The sequence below is a fragment of the Pecten maximus genome, chromosome 13 (genome assembly GCF_902652985.1).
Source record: "Pecten maximus chromosome 13, xPecMax1.1, whole genome shotgun sequence".
NCBI classification, from domain to species: Eukaryota; Metazoa; Mollusca; class Bivalvia; order Pectinida; family Pectinidae; genus Pecten; species Pecten maximus.
In genome coordinates, this window is record NC_047027.1 from 37894549 (window position 1) to 37921992 (window position 27444).

General features: G+C 38.7%; 2 protein-coding genes and 1 long non-coding RNA gene across 5 annotated transcripts in view; 1 reads left to right on the top strand and 2 right to left on the bottom strand.

Moving 5' to 3' along the window:
- Positions 1-802, bottom strand: part of LOC117340148 (coiled-coil domain-containing protein 191-like) — a 31051-nt gene extending 30249 nt beyond the window's left edge. The window contains exon 1 of the mRNA XM_033901915.1: positions 286-802. Within this exon, the coding sequence (XP_033757806.1) occupies positions 286-393 (108 nt within the window). The 5' untranslated portion in view covers positions 394-802. The remainder of the gene's footprint in view (positions 1-285) is intronic.
- On the top strand, positions 464-26637 carry LOC117340145 (PR domain zinc finger protein 10-like). 2 transcript variants are annotated; one of them, XM_033901913.1, is made up of 16 exons: positions 464-499; positions 2997-3328; positions 3887-4100; positions 4358-4516; positions 5557-5766; positions 5891-5957; positions 6292-6498; positions 6921-7069; positions 9681-9780; positions 11521-11673; positions 16328-16449; positions 16785-16964; positions 18717-18789; positions 19185-19399; positions 21200-21258; positions 21705-26637. In XM_033901913.1, the coding sequence occupies exons 2-16, from the start codon at positions 3105-3107 to the stop codon at positions 23716-23718; spliced, it is 4146 nt and encodes a 1381-aa protein (XP_033757804.1). In that variant the 5' UTR covers positions 464-499; positions 2997-3104; the 3' UTR covers positions 23719-26637. The 2 variants fall into 2 exon arrangements, with proteins under 2 accessions (XP_033757804.1, XP_033757805.1); XM_033901914.1 differs by having other exon boundaries at positions 5894-5957.
- LOC117340149 lies at positions 9851-11496 on the bottom strand. 2 transcript variants are annotated; one of them, XR_004535368.1, is made up of 5 exons: positions 11181-11496; positions 10589-11128; positions 10289-10342; positions 10055-10245; positions 9851-9955 (listed from the first exon to the last, which is right to left on the bottom strand). It is a non-coding gene; the product is annotated as an uncharacterized LOC117340149 (long non-coding RNA). The 2 variants fall into 2 exon arrangements; XR_004535369.1 differs by lacking the exon at positions 9851-9955 and having other exon boundaries at positions 9999-10093; positions 10153-10245.
- Positions 26638-27444: the final 807 nt, after the last annotated feature.

The window sequence follows — 27444 nt, forward strand, 5'->3', positions numbered from 1 at the left end:
TCCTAGTGCACACATTCTGATGTTTTGTTTATTTTGAGGGGGGGGGGGGGGGGGGGGGGGGGGGGGGGGGGACCCATAATAACAATCCAGTAAAAATGACCTCCTCCTCCCCCCCCCCCCCCCCCCTTATTCATTATAAGGAGAACTTTGAATCTAGACCTCTAAAACTTGCTAGTCAGTTGAATTCATGCACATGCTAAGATTCTAAAATACATGTACGAAGTAGTCTAGTCAAGAACACACAAAACCGGCCAAATTCTTGTCATCTGCAGTATAATTACCTACCTGTGATCTCGAGTAGAGTCGAGAATCAGTTTGGGTTTTCCATCTATAAAGTCCATGTTTGTGGGTACCTGAATCCATGTCTTCTTTGTCGATAATGAAGCTATCCATTCACAATGTAAACAACAATCATGGGAGCAGCCATGTTTAAACAATTTCTGTAGTCAATCCCGGCACGTGACTTTGACGAGATATGGCGAGAAGTTGGAAACCACAGGTAGGTCAATTGTTACATTTTATTCTATCATTTAACTATAAAATAACTCGTGAATGAACTAATTTTATTGCATGAAATTGTCGCCATATCAGTCTATGTGTAATTCTGAAAGGTTTGACATTTCCAGTATGCAAGTTACCCGCGTACTTGTCAGACGGAGTGACGTTTTCCTCGTCCCCTACACGTTGGGATATTCCAGGTCATTCCAAAATGTTATTTTGTGCAGAATGGGACAACCCGATTGAACATTCCATCGTAGGGTGAAAATGGTCAACTCCTTTTACGCCCCTGGTTTAAATCACGGCCGAGATTATTACTTTGTCAAATTATCACTGAAATAAAAAGAACAGTGCTTTCTATGACAGAATTAACCATTATCATAATTTATTTCTGTCGGCGAATGATGGGCAAAATGGTGGTTTATAATACGCAATATGGCCGCCCACCCCTTCTTCGTTGTTCGGTCGCCCTGACGAAACCAGTGGTGGGGGTGGTCGTGGGTCATTCCAATTTTGGCCTGGGTCTCTCGTAATCTCCTTTGGGTTTTCGAGAGTGCAGAATGTCACCAGTTTTCATGGAAAGCTTTCGGAGTTACAAACAGCCAATTAATGAAAAGAAACTAAAAAAAGAGTTATCATTCGTTTGGATAACTATCAATTCGGAAAAATATGTAACAGTTTGTTTACATATCTAATAAAACAAAATAGAACTCTATAATTAGGTTCTAATAATGGTTAATTCTATAGCTCGCCTTATTGTTGTGAACGTTTGAGGTATTTTCAAGGACACAAATTCAAAGTTTTCTTTTAATTATTCACATCCTGGTCAAATCTAATTAAATCTTAATATTAAAACCATATTAATCAGACATATTAGGTCCTATCAGTGAATAACTCGCTGACCTATACAAAAGTATTTCAAGAAAATGGTAAACCTAGTCCTACTTTTTGATATCGAGAACGTAAGATTTCATCAATATGTTGACAGATGGAGTTCTTTAAAATGAAGAAAATATATTTATATCAACAATAAAACTAGGCCATGCAGAGGTGCCCCGACTCGTTTTATAAAATAATAACATATAAGAGTACATATATAACTATGTAACAGGAGAGGAGAAAATGTCGCAGCCAGACCGGGGTTCGAACCCAGGACCTCCAAACACTACACGGACACTCTATCACTGAGCTACCTGGTCACCGATGATCGAACCAGTCCAGTTCCACTACATTCCTCCGTCCTTTTTTAAGTCTTCGCCCACGAAGACCACAAATTCAGATTTCCCCTTGCTAATTAGCATACTCCTAATGTTTTAAACAAGGCTAGGCAAGCTCGCCAATTATGTAACAGGAGAGGAGAGAATGTAGCAGCCAGACCAGGGTTCGAACCCGGGACCCTCCGAACTCTAGACAGACGCTCTACCACTGAGCTACCTGGTCGTTGATGATCGACCCAGTCCAGTTCCGCTACAACTGTACTCTTATATGTTATTATTTTATAAACGAGTCAGGCACCTGTGGACCATGCTTAAAAAAAACACTCAATATCTCTTATATCAGGGATGTATGATGGAATAAAATTCTTGATTTCATGTAGAGTGATAATTTTTGCCTAGTATATTTTGTATAATTAACTATTAAATGATATAAAACGCCAAATTCCTATATTGAACACCCATCATCATAGAAAATGCACATGTACACCTATAGCTATCTGTAGACATTGTACGTCGTACACAACAATATCTAACTTCTCTCTGATCCACCTACATATATATACATGTGACTAGTGAAGTTAGTTGACATCAATTAATTATAAGTGAATAGTCCACTGAAAAAAAACAACAACACAATAAAAGTTTTCAACATGTTTTAATAATAAATTTAAATGTTTAATTACTGAGGTATTCACAGGGTCTTTGTTTGATTAGATACTACAGTTATCACTATATACTTTACATCGGCCTCTTGACTGTAGGCCTCTTGATTAAAATTATTGAGAATTAAGAAAAATAATAAACTAAGTGGCATGATCAATTTGAGCTCTAATCAGTTCACTAGGTCGAGGTAAATGGAAAGCTGGTATAAGTTTTCATATACATGTATATATATATTCCTTTTAATTAATTTATTGACACAAATACTGCAGATTTATAGCAATTTTAAAAGAAAGTCTCATTCTGTTTAGTTTTATAGGTAATAAGACAATACCAATTTAAGTTTTAAAAGCTTGATTTCTCCTCAATTTTAACTCATTAAAAAAATAACCACAAAAAAAACCATTCCAAAATATATCATAATAAATTAATAACATATTCTATTAAAGATAATACATATTCTACTTGAAGTCCAAACAAACCAACCCATCCTCTCTAAGTTCTCCCTCTAAATACAACACCATCCAAAATCTCTACTGTACATGTTCAAACAGCTATTCTACAAAAGTATGATATTCTTCCTTTGACTAAGACCCCATGTTGCTCATGTACTCTTTCCAGATAGTGCTGTTGGGAATGTCATGTTGAGATGGACTAACCATGCCCTAGTCAAAAGTCAGCTAGCCTCTTTCCTGCCTTCTGATCTGTGACCTCTAACCTTTAAGAAGAATGGATGGTGAGAACCACTCCAACAGGAATGATGTTTGGACACCGCCCGAGTCAACGCAGGGGCCACGTTACCCACAGGATGTGGGCGTGGCCTTTACCTCTGGAGCAGCGTCCTATGCTGCGTCAGCATCATCAGCCTACGCCTCGTCATCAGCTACGTCAACACGAGTCTCTGCTCCAAATTACTCCCGTCTACAATATGGAGCACCATACTCACAAAGCAGGTATATATGAACTTTTTTTTTTGTTTTTTTTTTTTGTTTAACGTCCTATTAACAGCCAGGGTCATTTAAGGACGTGCCAAGTTTTGGAGGTGGAGGAAAGCCGGAGTACCCGGAGAAAAACCACCAACCTACGGTCGGTACCTGGCAACTGCCCCATGTAGGTTTCAAAATTTCTCACAACCCAGAGGTGGAGGGCTAGTGTTAAAGTGGCGGGACACCTTAACAACTCGGCCACCGCGGCCCCTTGTAAATATTAACACTTTGTTATTACGGGTATAACAGTTTAGGCCAAAAGGTGTCTGTTTTTAACTTTATAGCTCAATCTACAATAAAAAAGCTACGAATGAAAAAAAAAAAATATTAAAGTCAATCTATGATAATTAAGGTATGTAAATGAAAGAGTAAGTTAATTTTTACTGAAATTTCACACAGAAATTAGTGTGAACATGATTTTATTATCTTTTATTTGTAAGTGCACAGTGCACGCATTAGGACGAATACGATATTTAAAGTTACAAAAATGATTTCCACACTGAAATGATTTGACATATTTCCCAGGGTGCCATTCCCCGATGCATACATTTCGGCCTCAGACCCCCAGTCCTACCAGGCGCCCCAGTCATCATATGAGCGAATCTCTCCAGTGAATGAGTACCGGGAAACACGAGAGGTTCCCACAGGCAGTGATCCCATTTCTTCATACTCCGGGATGCAGGCAGAGGTATCCGGGATGTTGGCAGCGCCATCTGTTGACAGCAGTACACTTGGTCCAGTGAGTTACCTTCCCTTGATATGGTTTGATAAAATGACCTCCGTCTCTGGGACTTATTTTCTTGTGTTTATCAAATTTTTTATGGAAAATTTTGCAGCAGTTATTTCTAAAAAAAAATCATTTCAGAATACAATCGTTCCTTTAGTGATCTCTCCTTTGAAGTCACTATGACATAATTTCACCCTGAAAGGGTAAAGTTTTGTAGGAGATTCTTGGCCGTGTCAGTGGCATCAAAAATATTTTTCTTTTTATTAAAGGGTTATGTTTCCCATGTTGTCATGAATTCCGACCATCAGCGTGTGATGGCAGTACAGAGAGTTATCTCCCCTGTTGACTGTACAGTCAGCCAATCGGCGATCAGTATGGCTAACCCAGACCAGCAGCATCAACAGCAGACGCACACCATTCTGGCACCGGTAAGCGTGTGTAGTAAGGCTTGAATGCTGAAAGTCATCAATGGAATGCTTAGATGTAATGGAAATAATCATAATACTTAAAGTTAATAGTACCCTATCAGTAAAACCGGGGGACTATAGGTTTCCTTCCCGTCTGTCCGTCTCTCTGTCTGTCTGTCTGTCTGTCTGTCCACTCGGCTTTCTTCACTTTTCTCAGCCATGCTTCTAGGTATGTTGATGAAAGATGGTATGTAACTTTAGTATGAGTACCTACATATACATCAAGGTCGAGTTTCAGAGTTTTTTGGTCAAGGTCACTGATACCATTTTAGCGGGTGCCGGTAAGGGACAAGTATTGCTTTAGCTATACCCAGCATGCTTATTTTAAATCATAACCTGTGTGTTGAAAACCAAATTTTTCAAGATATATATGAATGAAAAACGAAGAAAATATGAGAAAGTATTTAACTGAAAAAAAGTAAAATGTGCTAATCTGAATGTGAGAATATATCTATATCAAACTGTAATTAGAGAAAAAAAATGTACAAGGTTGTTGGCAAATGCATTTCTTTCTGATTTCTTTCTTTCTGACCCTAAAACGTGTTTTTTTGTCCTTGATTTTGAAGGCTATGAGGTATTTGATTACTGCAGGCTAGTTCAATAGAGCTTCCGATAGCTTGCTTATTTGTTACTTGTTATATACAAATTTCGTTACAATGCTCATGTTTTCTTATAACTTCTTTTTAGTCCCCTGCCGTTTGAAAAAGGGGGGGACTGTAGGTTTACCCTCCGTCCTTCTCTCTGTCCGTCCGTCTGTCTGTCTGTCACGCAACAGTTGTCCGGACAACTCCTTCTAAAGTACTACTCAGATCTTAACGAAACTTGGTATACATGATCAGTATAACATGTAGTTGTGCATCCCACTTTTCTTGAAAAACCATTTAAAAAAAATTGGAAATGAATAGGTGCACTTCTAGCTCAGGCAGGGGACTTTGTATTGCTGTTGCAATACTATCCATCACTTGATCTTTCAAGTTCACATTTTGAGTCTCTTTCTCTAGGTGACAAGTGTCCCGCGCTATCCTGTAGGTCATGTGACCTCCATGTCATCATACTCTCACAGTGAGGCTGTGTCCAGTACAGGAGGAGCAGCACTCATTTCTCATGGACACAACGGTCACATGGTCGAGAGGGAACAAGATAACGGTATCTCCTCCATCACGGGGCCGCCGACACAGGAACGCCGTATGATACCATCCACCCCACGAAAGGTAGCAACCCCACCTAATATTAAGATAATTTACTTCAATGATGGATTATCAGATTTATTTTAAGTGATTTTTGCTGCTAAATATACTGATATTGTACTGAGTAAAATTTTCCGTCTTGTTGTAGCAGACGACACACGAGACAATCAGTGGAGAGCCGGATACTACTCAGGACGATGGCGAGGAATTCCAAGGTAACTAAATACTTTCTTCAGAAAATTAGGTAATGTGACAGCTACTTACTTCGAATGTCAAGAATATTTGTCATTTTGCTTAATTTCTCAAAATGTTGAATGAAGTTAAGCTCATTGTGACTCAGCTTCATGACCATGATTTCAGGGATAGCCTCTAATTTCTTCATTTCATACGTACATTTGAACATTTTTTATCCTATTTTATGACTTTTGACCATGTTTTATGACCTTTGACCCGGTATTATGAACTTTGATCATTTTGTATGATTTAACTTGGAGTCTGTTTTGTGATCTCTGACCTTGTTTTATGAACTGTGACCCTGTTTTGTGACAGCTGTAAGGAATTACATGGTGGATACATCTCCAAATCTGGATGATGCAGAACTCCACTCAACTATGAACCCGTCCCATCATCCGACCTCTGACCTTATGGATCACAATCATCAAATCAACTCCTCACACTTGTCCAGCAGCCTTCACCATACCATGGCAAGGATGGACAATGTTCAGGACCGAGCTATCGTTGACAGCTCTGGCATAGGTAAATCTCCATGACAATGGCACTAGCCCCCTACCAAACTACTGATATAATGTTTCTCTTTATCCATCTTTCTATCCAACTCAAATTTGAAGATGTTTGATAAAGATAGGTGATGCTGATATTTTAGTAAGAGTTGGGTGGTGATGCATATGATACATGTTTCACGAAAATATTTATATATTAGGATTGATATTCATTTTAAAAATGTTTAAGAAATATTTCTTACAAGCAAAACAATGTCACCATACCTGCGTTTCATAAGCTATTGATATTTCTTGCTTTGAATACACAATATTTTTTTTTTTTAAATCTTTCTCATGTCAAAACAATAGGCATGAAGTAAATTTACTAGTCGGGTGACCTATATAAGGCCCTTAAATTACTCATTTCGTAGTAATATGATTATACTCTCTGGATTGTAGGTTCATCATCCATAGTGGAAGGACCATCTAGTATGATGAGCGTAGCCACTCTACAGAGACTTGGGACGTCCCTCGTCCCTAACATCGACCCGGAAAAGGATATTTCTGACCTGGAAATTATGCCAGCACCCAGTAGTTCTCAGATACAGGTAGTTATTTCCCTTCGATTGAAAAAAAAGTATCGTTAGATTTAACAAGCACTGAAGGGAATTTACCGTAATTTTTTTTCGGCATAGCCGTCTAATTTTGTTTTGGCCCCGGATATGACGCGACAGGTGGTGTTTCTGGTCAAGATGAAGTATGTGATTGGTCAATGTAGTGGTCAATGCAAAATGCAGATATACAGTTAAAAACGAAACAAAGTTAAAGGGACCTCACGGTAAACCAATATTTATTTTGTATTTTTTATCATATTATTGGATATATCTTTTAAAAAAATAACCTTCTGAACAATAACCATTCAAATTTGATGATGTATGTACATAAAAACATCAATTATTAAAAGGTTATCACTCTGAATATGCAAATTTTGTGACATATACGATAAACGCATGCGCACAACAAACATGGAAACAAAAATGGCTTCCAATGTGAATCGACTGCGGTTGAAAACGATAACAGCTTCCGCAATGAAGAGAATAATAGGAAAATGGGTCAAACACAATCCTAGAATTAAACTTGGGAAGCAGTACAATAGATTGTAACAGTTCAAACATGAAAACAACAGTAATACGGACGCCGCTCGTATTCTGCTTGATTGTTTGATAGGAGGTCATGACAATCTCGGTAATATTTACACAAACTCGGTAATATTAACACAAACTCGGTAATAGTTCCACAAACTTGGTAATATTTATACAGTTCGCTACTGTCACTATACTATATGTACAGTGTTTACACTTATTTACACATAAATATATATGTGTGCCGTACAGAACGTGTTATTATAAATTTATGTGTTATACATAAATGCTGTTTATGAACTAAGACGATCTGTTGCTAATATCTACGATCCTTGTATCATGTATGTATAGTAGTAAGATAGTTAGTAGTAATAGCAGAGGATACATAGTGATTGGTCAGCTTGATAGCAAGTACGTGATTGGTCAGTCCAGTCACGTGATTGGTCATTCTCTTCAGCAGTTTTTTCGGTGAAGATAGAAGTTTTGCAAAAAAATTATTACCGCCACCTCCCCACCACACGACCATTTCAGGTGATGCCTGGGGTTATAGCAGCTGTTTTTCTATTCGAAATTCATAAGGCAGTCTAAGTGAGTAAACACTTGCCAGCTGTTTCCGAGCATGGACAAATCGTACCGTTTTTCCCCCTTCCTTATTAAGGGAGTTAGGGTTTATGGCACCCCGCTCTGCAGCAATTAATGATTACCGAGTGGGGCATTTTACATCATTTGTAATTCGTAAGTCCCCCAAGAATTCGTTTATATCTACTAATAAGTTCACTCGACTCAGTTACATGGCCTGGCCAACAGGAACAGCTTTTCTATATATATAGCTACATATACAGTCTACGCTAGCTTAAATTCAGTTTTAGTGTAAATGTATCTATTATAATTATATTGGCCAGGTCATCTACAAGAGAGAGTTAAGCACCACAGCTGTTATAGCCCTTTAGCCCAATGTATTAGTATAATAAATAGTCGTATAACTTCAGTCTGTGTTTGAGTTCTTTGTTCATAAATTAACATTTAAACCACTGTGTATAATATTGTTATCCAACTAACCCAGATGGAATATAGATATCGCCTTGTAAACTATCGTGTGTTGCCACGATTTTAAAACAGTCAAGTAATGATTTAAAAATAATTTCTGCACTAAATTTAGAGGGGGATTCCCAACTAAATCGAGAGGTCAAGCTGGACATAGGGATTGACTGTGAACATTGGAACAGCACAGAAACTTCATAACTGGAAAGGAACAAAACGTGTACATTCAGTGAAAATTGCAACGTTTTTACTGTGATGTCCCTTTTAAATTGAATGCAAGCTGAATAAGTGGATGCATCTATTCAAATGACACATTTGCAGTCTTATTATCACCAAAAATGATTCAAACTGATATAATTTTGTTATCCGTGCTGAAACTGCGCATTTATTAATTACAATGTAGTTCGTTAATTTATTTCACCAGTAGTTTTACATTATAACCACCAGCATTAAAACTATGCCGTTTATCTTTTTTAAAGATATTTCTTGTTAAGGTTTATCCTGATATAAATTTTGAAATAAAATATAAAATGTAAAATAAGATTGATATTTATAATGCTATTGATAGATAAAATCTTACCCTGCTATCGACATATTAACAAAGTTCAATAAAAACCGACTACCAAATATTGAATTGAATTCAAAGCAATAGCCACTAAGTGTTTGACATTTTCATGTGAGTGTATTCCATGGACAGGGATGTCTCAACCCAAGTATAATAGTCTGGCTGCTCAGTCAAACACTTACACAAGGGTGGAGCGATATAGCTTTTTATATCCTGTACATTTTACTGCAGGAGAGCAATCATAGTTTAGTGATCAGTAGAACATCAGATTAATGCAAACTTTGGTGAAAACCCCTGTCAGTATCAGTGAGGTAGCCACCAGCTTCTACACGAAACCTTGCCTTAGTCTCACAAAAAAAACAAAACAAAAAAAACAAAAAAAAACCTTTTTGCCTTGGCTCTCTGATCTGTAAATAACAGAATGGTTTACAATGATATGATGTCGACTAATGTTAATGTTTACTCTGGCAGGTCAGAAAGTCTACCCGGATAGCAGAGCTGGAGAATGAAACTACACACTGGCACCATAGACCTACTTACAACCCGAAACCCTACAACCCTAACAGTTTATGTAAGTACAACCCTACAACCCAAAACCCTAACAGTTTATGTAAGTACAAACCTACAACCCAAAACCCTAACAGTTTATGTAAGTACAACCCTACAACCCAAAACCCTAACAGTTTATGTAAGTACAAACCTACAACCCAAAACCCTACAACCCTAACAGTTTATGTAAGTACAACCTGAAACCCTACAACCCGAAACCCTACAACCCTATCAGTTTATGTAAGTACAACCTGAAACCCTACAACCCAAAAACCCTACAATCCGAATCCGACAACCCGAAACCCTACAACCCTAACAGTTTATGTAAGTACAACCTGAAACCCTACAACCCAAAACCCTACAATCCGAATCCGACAACCCGAAACCCTACAACCCGAAACCCTACAACCCTAACAGTTTATGTAAGTACAACCCGAAACCCTACAACCCGAAACCCTACAACCCTAACAGTTTATGTAAGTACAACCTGAAACCCTACAACCCAAACCCTACAATCCGAATCCGACAACCCGAAACCCTACAACCCGAAACCCTACAACCCTAACAGTTTATGTAAGTACAACCTGAAACACTACAACCCGAAACCCTACAACCCTAACAGTTTATGTAAGTACAACCTGAAACACTACAACCCGAAACCCTACAACCCTAACAGTTTATGTAAGTACAACCTGAAACACTACAACCCGAAACCCTACAACCCTAACAGTTTATGTAAGTACAACCTGAAACACTACAACCCGAAACCCTACAACCCTAACAGTTCATGTAAGTACAACCTGAAACACTACAACCCGAAACCCTACAACCCGAAACCCTACAACCCTAACAGTTTATGTAAGTACAACCCGAAACCCTACAACCCTAACTGTTTATATAAGTACAACCTGAAACCCTACAACCCAAAGCCCTACAACCCCAATCCGACAACCCGAAACCCTACAACCCTAACAGTTTATATAAGTACAACCAGAAACCCTACAACCCGAAGCCCTACGACCCGAATCTGACAACCCGAAACCCTACAACCTGATACCCTACAACCCGAAACCCTACAACCTGATACCCTACAACCCTAACAGTTTATGTAAGAACAATCCGAAACCCTATAACCCGATATCCCACAACCAGAAACCCTACAACCCTACAACCCTAAATCCTACAACCCTAACAGTTTATGTAAGTACAACCCAAAACCTTATAATCCGAAACCTTACAATCCTTACAGTTTATGTAAGTACAACCCGAAACCCTACAACCCAAAACCCAACAACCCAAAACCCTACAACCCGAAACCTTACAACCCTAACAGTTTATGTACCCGGTAAGTACAACCCGAAACCCTACTCCTTACAGTTGATGTAAGTACAACCCAAAACCCTACACACTGAAACCCTACACACCGAAACCCTACAACCCTAACAGTTTATGTAATTACAACTCTAGCAGTTTATGTAAGTATATATACCTGAACCCTACAGGCTACAACCCAAACAATTTTTTGTTTATTCGCAGACGAAAAAGATTGATGTTTATTTCTACTTGATCATATTTATTTATTAGTGAGAAAAAATAATCAAACATGGATCCGTTCCTCGGACAGAGATAGCTCAGCCCTCGTGTAAGAGTTTGACTGGCCACCATTCAGCAAGCGTCTTGCTGACCAGCCAGACTCATAACAAGGGTTGAAATATCGCTGTCTACAGAACAGACTTATGTAAGTTTTTATTGTATTTTACAGGGTGTGAGGAGTGCATGACGACATATGAACAATCGTGTCCCGTACACAGACTACAGGTCATACCAGACAAGGTGGTCCTGTCCCGAGCTTGGGCTAGTCTTCCTCCCATGTTACAGATATTTAGACTCAGTGAAGTCAGTCAGTATCCCCCAGGTAAGTCAGCCAGTATCCCCCAGGTAATCAGTCAGTATCCCCCAGGTAAGTCAGTCTGGACTATTCAAGTAAAATATCTTCTGATCAGCTGGACTCCATGTTTGGCAAACAGCCTTAACACGTACCATCAAAAGAAGTGATTTAATGAAAACATTTGATAAGACGCAGATCCACTAGTCAAATGTTTCACTCTAATTGTCACTATAATGATAATCAGTCTTACAAGATGTGATGTGCATTGGTCTTAAAAAACAGGTATTTTGAGTTAAAATATCATCACATCCAAACATATTGATGTATTCAGATGCATTAAGCAGAAACAATCTAATATTGTCTTTACCATGACTATGGTGTTACTTTTTAGCCCACCATCATCAGATGGTGGGCTGTTCAAATCGCCCTGCGTCCGTGGTCCGTCCGTCCGTCCCTCCGTCCGTCCGTAAACAATTCTTGTTATCGCTAATCCTCAGAAAGTACTGAAGGGATCTTTCTCAAATTTCATATGTAGGTTCCCCTTGGTGCCTAGTTATGCATATTGCATTTTGAGACCAATCGGAAAACAACATGACCGACAGGCAGCCATCTTGGATTTTGACAATTGAAGTTTGTTATCGCTATTTCTGAGAAAGTACTGAAGGGATCTTTCTGAAATTTCATATGTAGGTTCCCCTTGGTGCCTAGTTATGCATATTGCATTTTGAGGATAATCAGAAAACAACATGGCCGACAGGCAGCCATCTTGGATTTTGACAATTGAAGTTTGTTATCGCTATTTCTCAGAAAGTACTGAAGCGATCGTTCTCAAATTTCATATGTAGGTTCCCCTCAGTGTCTAGTTTTGCATATTGGGACCAATCCGAAAACAACATGGCCAACAGACAGCCATTATCGCTAAATCTTAAATTTTATATACATGTATAGGTTCCCCTTGTTTGAAAAGTACTAGCTATAGAGGGCTGTTTCTGAATTTACACAGATTAGTAAGACTTAGACGAAGGGAAAAGTAGAGAAAAGATCAATCTGACATGGAACCTATAAAGATCATTCAATGGTGGGCACCAAGATCCCTCTGGGATCTCTTGTTTTGAGGAGACATCAATATTTCTCTTCAAAGTTTTCGGTTTAGATCCGTTGCTCGAAAAGTCCATCCTAAAGCAACCTTGGTATATATAGTTAGATAATTTAGTAGACATTTCAGCACACCCATTTATGGAATATCGTCCAGAATTTATGGTCCAGTGACTGGAAATTAGGGATACTGGTAATCTTGCCTTAAAGATTTGCCATTAGCTCAGTTTCTCAAAATATATCAATGTTATTTTAACCAATCCTGGGATATAACTGCATTGTAGTACGGACATCCCCCCACATACCTTATAGATAACATAAATCTTACTTTTTAGCCCACCATCATCAGATGGTGGGCTATTCAAATCGCCCTGCGTCCGTGGTCCGTCGTCCGTCCGTCCGTCCCTCCGTCCGTCCGTCCCTCCGTCCGTCCGTCCGTCCGTCCGTAAACAATTCTTGTTATCGCTAATCCTCAGAAAGTACTGAAGGGATCTTTCTCAAATTTCATATGTAGGTTCCCCTTGGTGCCTAGTTATGCATATTGCATTTTGGGACCAATCGGAAAACAACATGGCCGACAGGCAGCCATCTTGGATTTTGACCATTGAAGTTTGTTATCGCTATTTCTGAGAAAGTACTGAAGGGATCTTTCTCAAATTTCATATGTAGGTTCCCCTTGGTGCCTAGTTATGCATATTGTATTTTGGGACCGATCGGAAAACAACATGGCCGACAGGCAGCCATCTTGGATTTTGACCATTGAAGTTTGTTATCGCTATTTTTGAGAAAGTACTGAAGGGATCTTTCTCAAATTTCATATGTGGGTTTCCCCTTGGTGCCTAGTTATGCATATTGCATTTTGGGACCGATCGGAAAACAACATGGCCGACAGGCAGCCATCTTGGATTTTGACCATTGAAGTTTGTTATCGCTATTTCTGAGAAAGTACTGAAGGGATCTTTCCCAAATTTCATATGTGGGTTTCCCTTGGTACCTAGTTATGCATATTGCATTTTGGGACCGATCGGAAAACAACATGGCCGATAGGCAGCCATCTTGGATTTTGACCATTGAAGTTTGTTATCGCTATTTCTGAGAAAGTACTGAAGGGATCTTTCTCAAATTTCATATGTAGGCTCCCCTTGGTGCCTAGTTATGCATATTGCATTTTGAGACCAATCGGAAAACAACATGGACCGACAGGCAGCCATCTTGGATTTTGACAATTGAAGTTTGTTATCGCTATTTCTGAGAAAGTACTGAAGGGATCTTTCTCAAATTTCATATGTAGGTTCCCCTTGGTGCCTAGTTATGCATATTGCATTTGGAGACCAATCGGAAAACAACATGGCCGACAGGCAGCCATCTTGGATTTTGACAATTGAAGTTTGTCATCGCTATTTCTGAGAAAGTACTGAAGGGATCTTTCTCAAATTTCATATGTAGGCTCCCCTTGGTGCCTAGTTATGCATATTGCATTTTGAGACCAATCGGAAAACAACATGGCCGACAGGCAGCCATCTTGGATTTTGACAATTGAAGTTTGTTATCGCTATTTCTGAGAAAGTACTGAAGGGATCTTTCTCAAATTTCATATGTAGGCTTCCCCTTGGTGCCTAGTTATGCATATTGCATTTTGAGACCAATCGGAAAACAACATGGCCGACAGGCAGCCATCTTGGATTTTGACAATTGAAGTTTGTTATCGCTATTTCTGAGAAAGTACTGAAGGGATCTTTCTCAAATTTCATATGTAGGTTCCCCTTGGTGCCTTGTTATGCATATTGCATTTTGAGACCAATCGGAAAACAACATGGCTGACAGGCAGCCATCTTGGATTTTGACAATCGAAGTTTGTTATCGCTATTTCTGAGAAAGTACTGAAGGGATCTTTCTCAAATTTCATATGTAGGTTCCCCTTGGTGCCTAGTTATGCATATTGCATTTTGAGACCAATCGTAAAACAACATGGCCGACAGGCAGCCATCTTGGATTTTGACAATTGAAGTTTGTTATCGCTATTTCTGAGAAAGTACTGAAGGGATCTTTCTCAAATTTCATATGTAGGTTCCTCTTGGTGCCTAGTTATGCATATTGCATTTTGAGACCCATCGGAAAACAACATGGCCGACAGGCAGCCATCTTGGATTTTGACAATTGAAGTTTGTTATCGCTATTTCTCAGAAAGTACTGAAGGGATCTTTCTGAAATTTCATATGTAGGTTCCCCTCGGTGCCTTGTTAAGCATATTGCATTTTGAGACTAATCAGAAAACAACATGGCTGACAGGCAGCCATCTTGGATTTTGACAATTGAAGTTTGTTATCGCTATTTCTGAGAAAGTACTGAAGGGATCTTTCTGAAATTTCATATGTAGGTTCCCCTTGGTGCATGGTTATGCATATTGCATTTTGAGGATAATCAGAAAACAACATGGCCGACAGGCAGCCATCTTGGATTTTGGCAATTGAAGTTTGTTATTGCTATTTCTCAGAAAGTACTGAAGGGATCGTTCTCAAATTTCATATGTAGGTTCCCCTCAGTGTCTAGTTTTGCATATTGGGACCAATCCGAAAACAACATGACCGACAGACAGCCATTATTGCTAAATCTTAAATTTTATATATAGGTTCCCCTTGTTTGAAAAGTACTAGCTATAGAGAAAAGATCAATCTGACATGGAACCTATAAAGATCATTCAATGGTGGGCACCAAGATCCCTCTGGGATCTCTTGTTTTGAGGAGACATCCATATTTCTCTTCAAAGTTTTCGGTTTAGATCCGTTGCTCGAAAAGTCCATCCTAAAGCAACCTTGGTATATATAGTTAGATAATTTAGTAGACATTTCAGCACACCCATTTATGGAATATCGTCCAGAATTTATGGTCCAGTGACTGGAAATTAGGGATACTGGTAATCTGGACTTAAAGATTTGCCATTAGCTCAGTTTCTCAAAATATATCAATGTTATTTTAACCAAGCCTGGGATATAACTGCATTGTAGTACAGACATCCCCCCACATACCTTATAGATAACATAAATCTTACTTTTTTGTTATACTTTTGGATTATCAACCTTAGATTTTGAGAAATTGATATAAAATGTTTATTGGTTTTCCAATTGATTTACAAATTAGTTTAGAGCCAAACTTAAATAAAATAAATCAGATGTATTTTCTTCTGACAAGTGTGATTTTTGGAGTAAAAATGATTTATCTAGAGTAAATAGGTGAATTTTGAGAATGAAGTTATTTTACAAAATTTGATATTTGTTTTGCAATGTAAATGTATTTACACATATACAGAGTGCTTCCATACTGTTTACTGGAAGTTTTTTTGTGTGTTTGTTGTTTTTTTTGTTTTTTGTGGGGGGTGTCGGGGGGGACTTGAAATTTTGGTGAATATTGGGGTTTGCTTACAACTTAACTATACTGACAAAGAAGGAGAGGGGAGACATATTATTACTTGTAATTCTTGTATGAAAATACAAATTTCCACATTTAAAAAGTTTAACAATATTAGTTAATTTATTAGGAACGTCACTTAGTCAGATCTGACACTGCAACTGTCACATTTATTAAACAGATCCGCCCCACGTCGGTGTGTTTGCAAAGCGTCCACTGACCAAACTAACTCAATTTGGTCCCTACATCGGAGATCTGGTTTCCAACAGGGAGAATGTAGGCTCAGCCCGATTTCTTCTACTGGTAAGTATTTATAACAGTGCACGTGTACTAAAGGCTTGACCATATGGATGGCTTCTACCACCATTTACATGCAAATTATGATTCAAGACTTGAGTTCTAACATTCATACCAGGAAGCCTTTTACTGTTCATTTTAAGGGAGAGTTACTGTATTTTGTAATGAAATTCAAATTTGTTCAGGATATGTCTATGTTAAAGTTTTTTACCCAATACTTTACCTTTAAGTTAAATAAGAATTTAATTATAAAGTAAATATAATCAGGATGTTTCCTTTCAGTTTTAGATGATTTTCTTCATAAAAAAAAAAAAAAAAAAACCTTAATGTTTCTGTTGTAGCTGGAGAAGTCAAGTGGAGACATCATGTATTTTGAGACGAGTGACGAGAATAAATGCAATTGGATGATGTTTGTGAGACCGGCCGAGAGCTACGCAGAACAAAACATGGTTGCCTATCAGTATGGCCAAGACATCTATTTTTCCGTCACTAAAAATATAGAGGCTCGTGGGGAGCTCAAGGTGAGTGATGTCACTATGAATCACTTCAGTATTGAGGTCAATGTTTTTAGCTCACCTGGGTCGAAGGACCAAGGTGAGCTTATGCCATACCGTGGCGTCCGTCGTCCGTCCGTCCGTCCGTCAACAATTGACTTCTTCTTCATAACCACTGATCAGAATTTGACCAAATTTGGTCAGAAGCATCCCTATGGGTAGGGGACTCAAAATTGTACAAATGACGGGGCTGACCCCCCAGGGGCCTGAAGGGCGGGGCCAAAAGGGGTCAATTTGGCTATATTGATATAAACAACTTCTTCTCTGAAACCGAGCAAAGTATATTGCTCCTATTTGCCTGGAAGCATCACTATGGGGTGGGGATTCAAAATTGTACAAATGATGGGGCTGACCCTTAGGGGCCTGAAGGGCGGGGCCAAATGTGTTCAATTGGGCTATATTGATATAAACAACTTCTTCTCTGAAACCGAGCAAAGGATATTGCTCATATTTGCCTGGTAGCAACAATATGGGTCAGGGATTCAAAATTGTGCAAATGGTGTGGCTGACCCCTGGGGGGCCTGAGGGGCGGGGTCAAGAGGGGTCAATTTGGCTAAATTGATATGAACAACTTCTCCTCTGAAACTAAGCAATATATATTGCTCAATTTTGACTGTGAGAATCCCTTTGGGGTAGGGATTCAAAATTGTACAAATGGTGGGTCTACCTCCCTGGGGGCTGAGGGGCGGGACCAAAAGGGGTCAATTCGGCTAAATTGATATGAACAACTTCTCTGAAACTAAGCAATGGATATCACTCATATTTGCCTGGTAGCAACCCCCTAGGGTAGGGATTCAAAATTGTACAAATGACAGGGCTGACCCCAGGGGACCTAAGAGGCGGGGCCAAAAGGGATTATTTTGGCAGAATTGATATAAACAACTTTTTCTCTGAAACTAAGCAATGGATATCTTTAATATGTGACTGGTAGCATTCCCTTGGGTTAAGGATTCAAAATTGTACAAATGATGGGGCCGACCCCTTGGAGGCTGAGGGGCTGGGCCAAAAGGGGTCAATTTGGCTAAATTGATATGAACAACTTCTCTGAAACAGCTCATATTTGACTATTAGCATCCTATTGGAGTAGGGATTCAAAATTGTATAAAGGAAGGAGCTGACCCCCCAGGGGGCAGAGGGCAGTGTCAAAAGGGGTCAATTGGTCTAAACAAGATCTTCTCTGAAACTAAGCAATGGATATCACTCACATTTGTGTGGTAGCATCCCTATGGGGTCGCACCAAAAGTCAATTTCATTTCATGGATTAATGCACCTTTTGGCATTTTTAGTATTAAAATAAAACCAATGTACATGTACCCATATAAAATGCTTATGATATATATTGACATAGCAATACCAGCGACAAATATACTTAAGCATCATTCTTGTTTCATATCTCATGAAACCAGGTGAGCGATACAGGCCCTCTGGGCCTCTTGTTTAGTTTCGTGTATGAATCTGCATAATACAAAACTTTGCAAACAATTTCTCTTCGTACCCCTACAGCTGCATTCTGATGAATACAAATAATGGAAAGTTAATTACTAATGTATTTTAATTATAATATTACAATTGGATATTGAGAAAGTGCTATATTTTCCATTAGTATCATTCAGCTTGTATTATAAAATTTGATAATGAAATCGGTTCTTCCCAGTTTAGAAGACTCCTCACTGAAAAATTGTCTCGTTAAAATCAGCTAATATTTCGTTTTTGATAAAGGTGTGGTACGCCTCTCACTATGCCGAGAGGTTCGGACTACAGACCCTTGAGATAACAGACCAGGATTTACAAAGTAAGCCAACAACAGTGTTCAGATAATTACCCTCGCTTTATACCGAATCCTGGTAATATTGTTTAAAGAAATCTGATAATTATTGTTTGACTTATAACAAATATATGAAAATAAAATATACAGTAATGTTCATAATTGAACACTTTGTGAGCCGAAATGATTCTGTTTTTGCCACAACAGGTGATGTGAATTTACCAATTCATCAATAACTTGCTTTTAACTATACAATGTACATTGAAATTTTAGTCCACCAAAAGAAATATGATTGTATTAGGAAGTAACGACAAGCAAAATGTTCTCTACTATTCATTTGAATATAAATTTGTCAACAAGCTGGATTTTTGTAAAGAATACTAAAACGCTCTGTATCATATAATATTTTTTTTGTGTTTTAGCTCTGGACCAACAGGAGTATAAGTTCCAGTGCTATGAATGCTCCAAACGATTCAAAACATCCTTGGCTCTTCAGCGTCATATCATCATAACACATGAGTCAGCTGGGGCGACAGAGGAAGTTGTAGAACCAAGCACCAGTGATGCTGCCAAAGGGAAATCTTACGCCTCTTTTTCCCAAGGATACCTAAAGAGGAGGGGCCGACCTCCGAAAAAGGTAATGCATGGATGCCGTGGGCAGTCGCAGGTCTAACATGTAATATTATCAATACCCGCTAGTCTAGCTTTGGATAATATGGATATACAACGAGCGATTCGGAGTATTCTTTGATTTTATCATTAAGTACACATCATTGAAATGATGAGAAGTCTATTTCATCATTAATAATTACATGCCATTCACATGATGAGAAAGTCTATTTATAATTAGTAAGTACATGTCATTGACATGATGAGAAGTCTATTTATCGATTAGTAAGTACATGTCATTGACATGATGAGAAAGTCTATTTATAATTAGTAAGTACATGTCATTGAAATGATGAGAAGTCTGTTTTATAATTAGTAAGTACATGTCATTGAAATGATGAGAAAGTCTATTTAAATTTCATCATTAATAATTACATGTCATTGAAATGATGAGAAGTCTGTTTAATCATTAGTAAGTACATGTCATTGAAATGACGAGAAGTCTATTTTTATCACCAGAAGGATTACATGGTTTTATTTCATCCTGACCCAGACAGGTAATACTGGAGAGGGATACGGGATAGTGTGATACAGGATAGTGGGATACGGGATAGTGGGATACCGGATAGTGTTATACGGGATAGTGGGATACGTGGGATAGTGGGATACGGGATAGTGTGATACGGGATAGTGGGATACGTGTGATACGGGATAGTGGGATACAGGATAGTGTGATACGTGTGATACGGGATAGTGGGATACGGGATAGTGGAATACGTGTGATACGGGATACGTGTGATACGGGATAGTGGGATACGGGAGAGTGGGATACGGGATAGTGGGATACGTGTGATACGGGATACGTGTGATACGGGATAGTGGGATACGTGTGATACGGGATAGTGGGATATGTGTGATACGGGATACGTGTGATACGGGATAGTGGAATATGTGTGATACGGGATAGTGGAATACGTGTGATACGGGATAGTGGGATACCGGATAGTGGGATACGTGTGATACGGGATAGTGGGATACGTGTGATACGGGATACGTGTGATATGGGATAGTGGGATACGTGTGATACGGGATAGTGGAATACGTGTGATACGGGATACGTGTGATACGGGATAGTGGGATACGGGATAGTGGGATACCGGATAGTGGGATACGTGTGATACGGGATAGTGGGATACGTGTGATACGGGATACGTGTGATACGGGATACGTGTGATACGGGATAGTGGGATACGTGTGATACGGGATACGTGTGATACGGGATAGTGGGATACGTGTGATACGGGATAGTGGGATACGTGTGATACGGGATAGTGGGATACGGGATAGTGGGATACGGGATAGTGGGATACGTGTGATACGGGATAGTGGGATACAGGATAGTGTGATACGGGATAGTGGGATACGGGATAGTGTGATACGGGATAGTGGGATACGGGATAGTGGGATACGTGTGATACGGGATAGTGGTGTACGGGATAGTGGGATACGGGATAGTGGGATACGTGTGATACGGGATAGTGGGATACATGATAGTGGGATACGGGATAGTGGGATACAGGATAGTGGGATACGGGATAGTGGGATACGGGATAGTGGGATACGTGTGATACGGGATAGTGGGATACGGGATAGTGGGATACGGGATAGTGGGATATCTGGGATACGGGATAGTGGGATACGGGATAGTGTTATATTTTCAATACCAGGTAGAATTACTGATATCACAATAGGAATGGTAAAAGACTATATTTCTGAGGAATATATGCATTGATTTTAGATTGTTAATAAATTGTCTACTTCATTACAGGACTTAGATACAACTGGCTATATGTGGAAGAAAAAGTCTACGAGTATTTACTTAAACAAGTGAGTAGTCTCCCTTAGTTGTCTAAATATAGTGCTACCTCACTGAAGTGTACTGCCAAAGGCACCCAGCAAAACACCCCACTCGGTGACATTATACTGATGAGAACTCAACCAGTCACCACACTTCTAAAATACTGAGCGTTAAGCAGAAGTTGCATAATTGTTAGTTGTTTACAATATCAGTGTGTTTCATTTGAACAAATCCTTACTTATATGTCTGTATTTGACATTTTGTTTTATAATTATGTACATCAGACACAATCATTTGACTGGTTTTTCACATAAATTTGTATATATGTATATGCTTGTGATATAACTCATATTCACCAAGTTATAGATTAAAGCTCTTTTTTATCTTTCAAATTTGAAAACGAGGTTAATAATTATGTCACAGTAATAGTCATCCTTAAAATGCATATGCCTGACTGGTGTTGTGTTATTTGCAGAACTTTGAAGAAGTACCAACGCAGACACGACCCGGAAGCAATTCGGCGTACAATTCAGTCATTGTATCGTAAGAAAGGCAAAGAGTCTGGCGGACAGGAGTGGGTTTGCGTACACTGTGATCTGACGTTCGACAACTCAAATCTCCTTAATCTCCACACACTCACCCACGCAGCTGAAGATGTGGGCTTAGATGAAGTGAGAAAGTTTGCCTATGGTGTGACCGACAACGGTTCTGTCTCGGATGGTGTTGGGCTCGATGACAACGTCGTCAGTATTGACTCCAGCACACTCGCATGCCCTGTGTGTCATGCGCAGTTTGTGGAACAGAGAGCTCTTATTGAACATGCTGCTGAACATGGTACAACAAAACGTAGAAGTGACCGAGATCGACCACATAAATGTGACAAATGCTGGAAAGCCTTCCACACACAGGAAACACTACAGCGTCATATGTTGTGTCATGGAGATGAGGATTCAAAACCGCTCCAGTGTGATGTGTGTTTCAAGCGCTTCATGAACAATTCGGCACTTTCCTGTCACTTGAAGACTCACAGCGACAAGAAATATTACGAGTGTCCAATCTGTCACCAAGGGTTCGATCACACTGCCACGATGAAGGAACACGTCGTAGAACATGCACAGGATGGCGTGTACACATGCCCCGAATGTCATAAACAATTCACTGACTTCATATCTCTTCGGAAACACATCAGGGGCTTCCACACGAATAAAGAATTTCCGTGTCCCCACTGTGACAAGGTCTTCCCACGACCTGACAAACTCAAACTCCACATGCTTCGTCACTCCACACACCGCGAGTTCATGTGCGAGACATGTGGTCGGCAGTTTAAGAGGAAAGACAAACTTAAAGAACACATTAGACGCATGCATTCACTGGAGCGCGAAGTGAAAATGGCAGGAAAAAACAGGTCCTCAAAGAAGAAATTTATCCCGAAGGTCTCTCCTTCGGATTATCACCGGTTTATATATAAGTGTCATACCTGTATGCATGGGTTTAAACGCCGAGGTATGTTGGTCAATCACTTAGCTAAGCGTCACCCAGATGTCAAACCGGAGACAGTGCCAGAGTTAAACTTGCCGATCCTGAAAACACAGAAGGACTACTATTGCCAGTATTGTGAAAAGGTGTACAAGTCCAGTTCCAAACGTAAGGCTCACATCATCAAGAACCATCCTGGAGCAGACCTTCCAATGAGCAGTAGGAAGAAGTCCATGGTTCCGGAGTTCCCCGGATTGCCCAATCCTACATATTCGCAGACTGTAGGTAGTATCACTACCATGCCCCATTCGTGTGAGTTCTGTCACAAACAGTACGCCAGTAAAGCCAAGCTGACCCAGCATCAGAGGAAGAAGCACCCATTTGCTGTTCCTCCTCTTCCTCCGAAGTTAGGTAAGGATGGTCAGCCAGCTCAGCCCGACCAGCAGCCTACCCAGGACGGGATGATTACACAGGTGGTCAGGTACGATCAGGATACAGTTATAGCTATACAGCCACATCCTGGTCAAGACGGTCAGCCTGCTGACCTCCTGACCCAGGCCATGAGTGAGCTGACCCAGTCCCTTCAACAGGAATACCGTCAGATGGGAGAGATCCAGCTACAGCGAGTTGGTACCGGTACACCTACAATGGTGACCGTACAGACTACACCCCTGCAACATTCAACTATTGAGCTGAGCCATCTCAGTCAGGCCCTGCCACAAGGCCTCACGTTGGCTGGGCCCATACAGATGGCTGTTGCCACACAGAGTATTCCTGCCGCTCCCTCCGAGAGTGACATCTCGACGGCCCAGGTACTTACATCCCAAAACGTAGCCGTCTCCCAACAACAGCAGCAACAGCAGCAGCAACAACAGCAGCAGCAACAACAACAACAACAACAACAGGTCATTAATGCACCACAGACCATTGTGGTCAGCGGAGCCCAAGGGCAGGCTATCCCTGTTTCCTTGGCAACAGGGTTTATTCAGAGAGCATGGACAAACTTTAATTAATGTTGCCTAGTGTTGAGTGCTATAATTACAATCAAGCTTCAGGACATTGTAGCTGGTATTCCCAAAAGGGAAGAGATTGAACACAATCTGATGAATCAATGTGTTCCAGAATGGAGATTGGTCATCAGTGGACATATAATGTTTACTTTTCTACTGGTTTGGTCAAGTTCAAGTCGCTTGCCAAATAGGCTAGACAACCAACCAGGGTTGTCATTTCGGAACAATGAAGTTCATTTTTTTTTTTTTTTTTTTTGTGGTTAACTTAACTCATATCAATTATATTTTGTGAAAATCTGATAGCTATTGGTAGTAAATGTACTTGTTCTACTTATATGAAAAAATACTGCTGACACCACAGATTGACTCAGAAATTGTGTATTGGGTAGGAAAGGGAGAGAGCCCAGATAAGGGATGACAAATTTGATAACTCCGAATGCTTTTTTGAAAGGAAGGTATAACCCCAGATTTATTTCAGAAAGCTCGATAGTTTTGACAGGGAAGGGTTGTGACCTAGATTCATCCCAGATAAAGGATGAAAAGGGAGATAATCGATTTGGATGGAATGGGGATAACCCAGATGTAGGATTTTAAGGGAGATAACCCGGATGTTGAATGAGAAGGGGAGATAGCTCTGATTTGGGTTGACTTATTTATTTATACCCGATGGAATTTTATCTGTTAAGATATAGATAAGTTCAAAGGAATTGTATTGTTTCTTAAATTGAATGAAAATGTTGATTTTCTTCATCTATTACACTAATATCTGGTGAATTTAAATTTTACCGCAAAATTTCATATTTTTATTTCTATAGAGAAGGCACTGTAAGTCCTAAATATTTATTATTTTTGTTAATTGACAGAATATTGTTATATTGTAGTAACTTTTTTTCATTATTTAAGTATTTTTTAGTTTTTGTTGTGCGTTTTGATGCCTGTTTGAATGTTGTTAAATAAGATATGAAATTATCTTCACATTTCCTTCGCCTCCACTTCTTATCATCAAAATGTCAAAATGTTTAAGATATGTTAATTGTTACGGTCATTGCTTCATGAAGTAATGTTTTTACACTAATGATATTAAACAATTTTCTAACCAGCTCGCTACATAACGTATGTGATAACTACATTCTGTATACATTCTTGACATGATACATTCAAAATGAGTAAATTTAATACAGATTATCAGAGTCTTGTTTTGAAAGCTGATCAATTAAACCAAAATCATTTTCCCTTTTCTTTTCGATTTGTATGAAATATGATATTAGGGAAAGAAGTGAAATGACCAGCTCTGTTCAAAAATTATTTACATTATGAAAATTAGTAGTTAACTTATTTCATCTCTCAAAAGGAGACAGGGTTAGGGTGACATAGGGTAATTTGAAACTAAGGGTACTACCTGGATAAGTCATTATAAAGAAGACGGCGGTATTTCTAAAGCTGTCGGAATGTTCCAGCAAAATGTTTTCAATCGCAACAGCCTAGCAGGATCCACCAAGAATTCCATTCCGAGTCTTGGCGAAATTTAAAGACGTTGTGCCATTTTATATATTAATTAGATGTAATATATTTTGTACAACTGATCATTGATATGGTACATGTTGTGTCTGGAGTGAAGGAGCCACATCAATTAACACATGTTTGTTCTCAGTGCTCCAGTCTTAGGAAGACGGTGCATATATTCCGTTATATTTTTATTTTCATGTTAAGAATGGTTTGAAATACTCAAATATAATTTCTGTCTTTAAAGGGGCATTCCTTCATTTGAATCAAGTTTAGGTCGTCAAAATTCAATTTGCTGGAAAATATTATTTTTTTCAAGTAGTAAAATTTTCAATTTTTACATTAATACGGCAGTTTTACTCTCAAGCTAAACCTCCAGAAAAATCTTAATTCGACCCGAAGTATCACTTGTTTCTACGATATGTCTTTTCCTTGTACATTTCGGCATTAATTTCATTATATGTAGGCACATACACTCATTTAATCATCGTTCGGACATAGATTTGATTAATAGAAAGTGTGCATGTTTCTGATGTCCAAATGAAGGAATGCCTTCTAAGTGTTATTAATATATGAAACATTGCTGTTTTGGATAAACAATTTTAACTGAAGGTCATGATCAATGTTCATTGTCAATGTCACGGTCATCTGATCTTGACATTGACATCACTTACCATATATGCAATTTGCTCGCTTATTTCTTTATTGATCTGGCCTTAATATTTCTATTACAGTTCCCTCTGAGACAATGACAGAGTTTAAACATGATAATTAGGAAAGCCTTTGAGACAATGACAGAGTTTAAAATTGATAATTAGGAAAGCCTTTGAGAGAATGACAGAGTTTAAAATTGATAATTAGGAAAGCCTCTGAGACAATGACAGAGTTTAAAATTGATAATTAGGAAAGCCTCTGAGAGAATGACAGAGTTTAAAATTGATAATTAGGAAAGCCTTTGAGACAATGACAGAGTTTAAAATTGATAATTAGGAAAGCCTTTGAGACAATGACAGAGTTTAAAATTGATAATTAGGAAAGCCTTTGAGAGAATGACAGAGTTTAAAATTGATAATTAGGAAAGCCTCTGAGACAATGACAGAGTTTAAAATTGATAATTAGGAAAGCCTTTGAGAGAATGACAGAGTTTAAAATTGATAATTAGGAAAGCCTCTGAGAGAATGACAGAGTTTAAAATTGATAATTAGGAAAGCCTCTGAGAGAATGACAGAGTTTAAAATTGATAATTAGGAAAGCCTTTGAGAGAATGACAGAGTTTAAAATTGATAATTAGGAAAGCCTCTGAGAGAATGACAGAGTTTAAAATTGATAATTAGGAAAGCCTCTGAGAGAATGACAGAGTTTAAAATTGATAATTAGGAAAGCCTCTGAGAGAATGACAGAGTTTAAAATTGATAATTAGGAAAGCCTTTGAGAGAATGACAGAGTTTAAAATTGATAATTAGGAAAGCCTTTGAGAGAATGATGGAGTTTAAAAATTGATAATTAGGAAAGCCTTTGAGACAATGACAGAGTTTAAAATTGATAATTAGGAAAGCCTTTGAGAGAATGACAGAGTTTAAAATTGATAATTAGGAAAGCCTTAGAGAGAATGATGGAGTTTAAAAATTGATAATTAGGAAAGCCTTTGAGAGAACGATGGAGTTTAAAACCATTTTTTTTTTCATGGAAGAAATACATTATTTTGTTATAGTCATAGCTACATCAAAGCCTACCTATTGACATATACATCATGTGCTTACATCAAAGCCTACCTATTGACGTATAAGATAATGTGCTTGTGTTGCTATATATACACTAACAATTAATGTCAAGTTGTTTGTAAAGGATTGTTAAGATTATAATATATATTACTAGTAACCCACAATATATCGGTGTAATTTAGAATATAGTTGATGTGTACATGTGGAGTACAGCTTATTTACCTGGACAGTTTGGTTTGTGTGTACAGTAAACCTTGTCAATATAGACACTTTGGTTTGTGTGTACAGTAAACCTTGTCAATATATACACTTTGGTTTGTGTGTACAGTAAACCTTGTCAATATAGACACTTTGGTTTGTGTGTACAGTAAACCTTGTCAATATAGACACTTTGGTTTGTGTGTACAGTAAACCTTGTCAATATAGACACTTTGGTTTGTGTGTACAGTAAACCTTGTCAATATAGACACTATGGTTTGTGTGTACAGTAAACCTTGTCAATATA

Bases quoted from the DNA above. Each gene is read 5' to 3' on its own strand.
- LOC117340145 (XM_033901913.1), top strand. From the start codon at position 3,105: ATGGATGGTGAGAACCACTCCAACAGGAATGATGTTTGGACACCGCCC. The intron at 6,499-6,920 runs GTAAATCTCCAT...TCTGGATTGTAG, and splicing joins CGTTGACAGCTCTGGCATAG to GTTCATCATCCATAGTGGAA. The intron at 9,781-11,520 runs GTAAGTACAACC...TGTATTTTACAG, and splicing joins CTACAACCCTAACAGTTTAT to GGTGTGAGGAGTGCATGACG.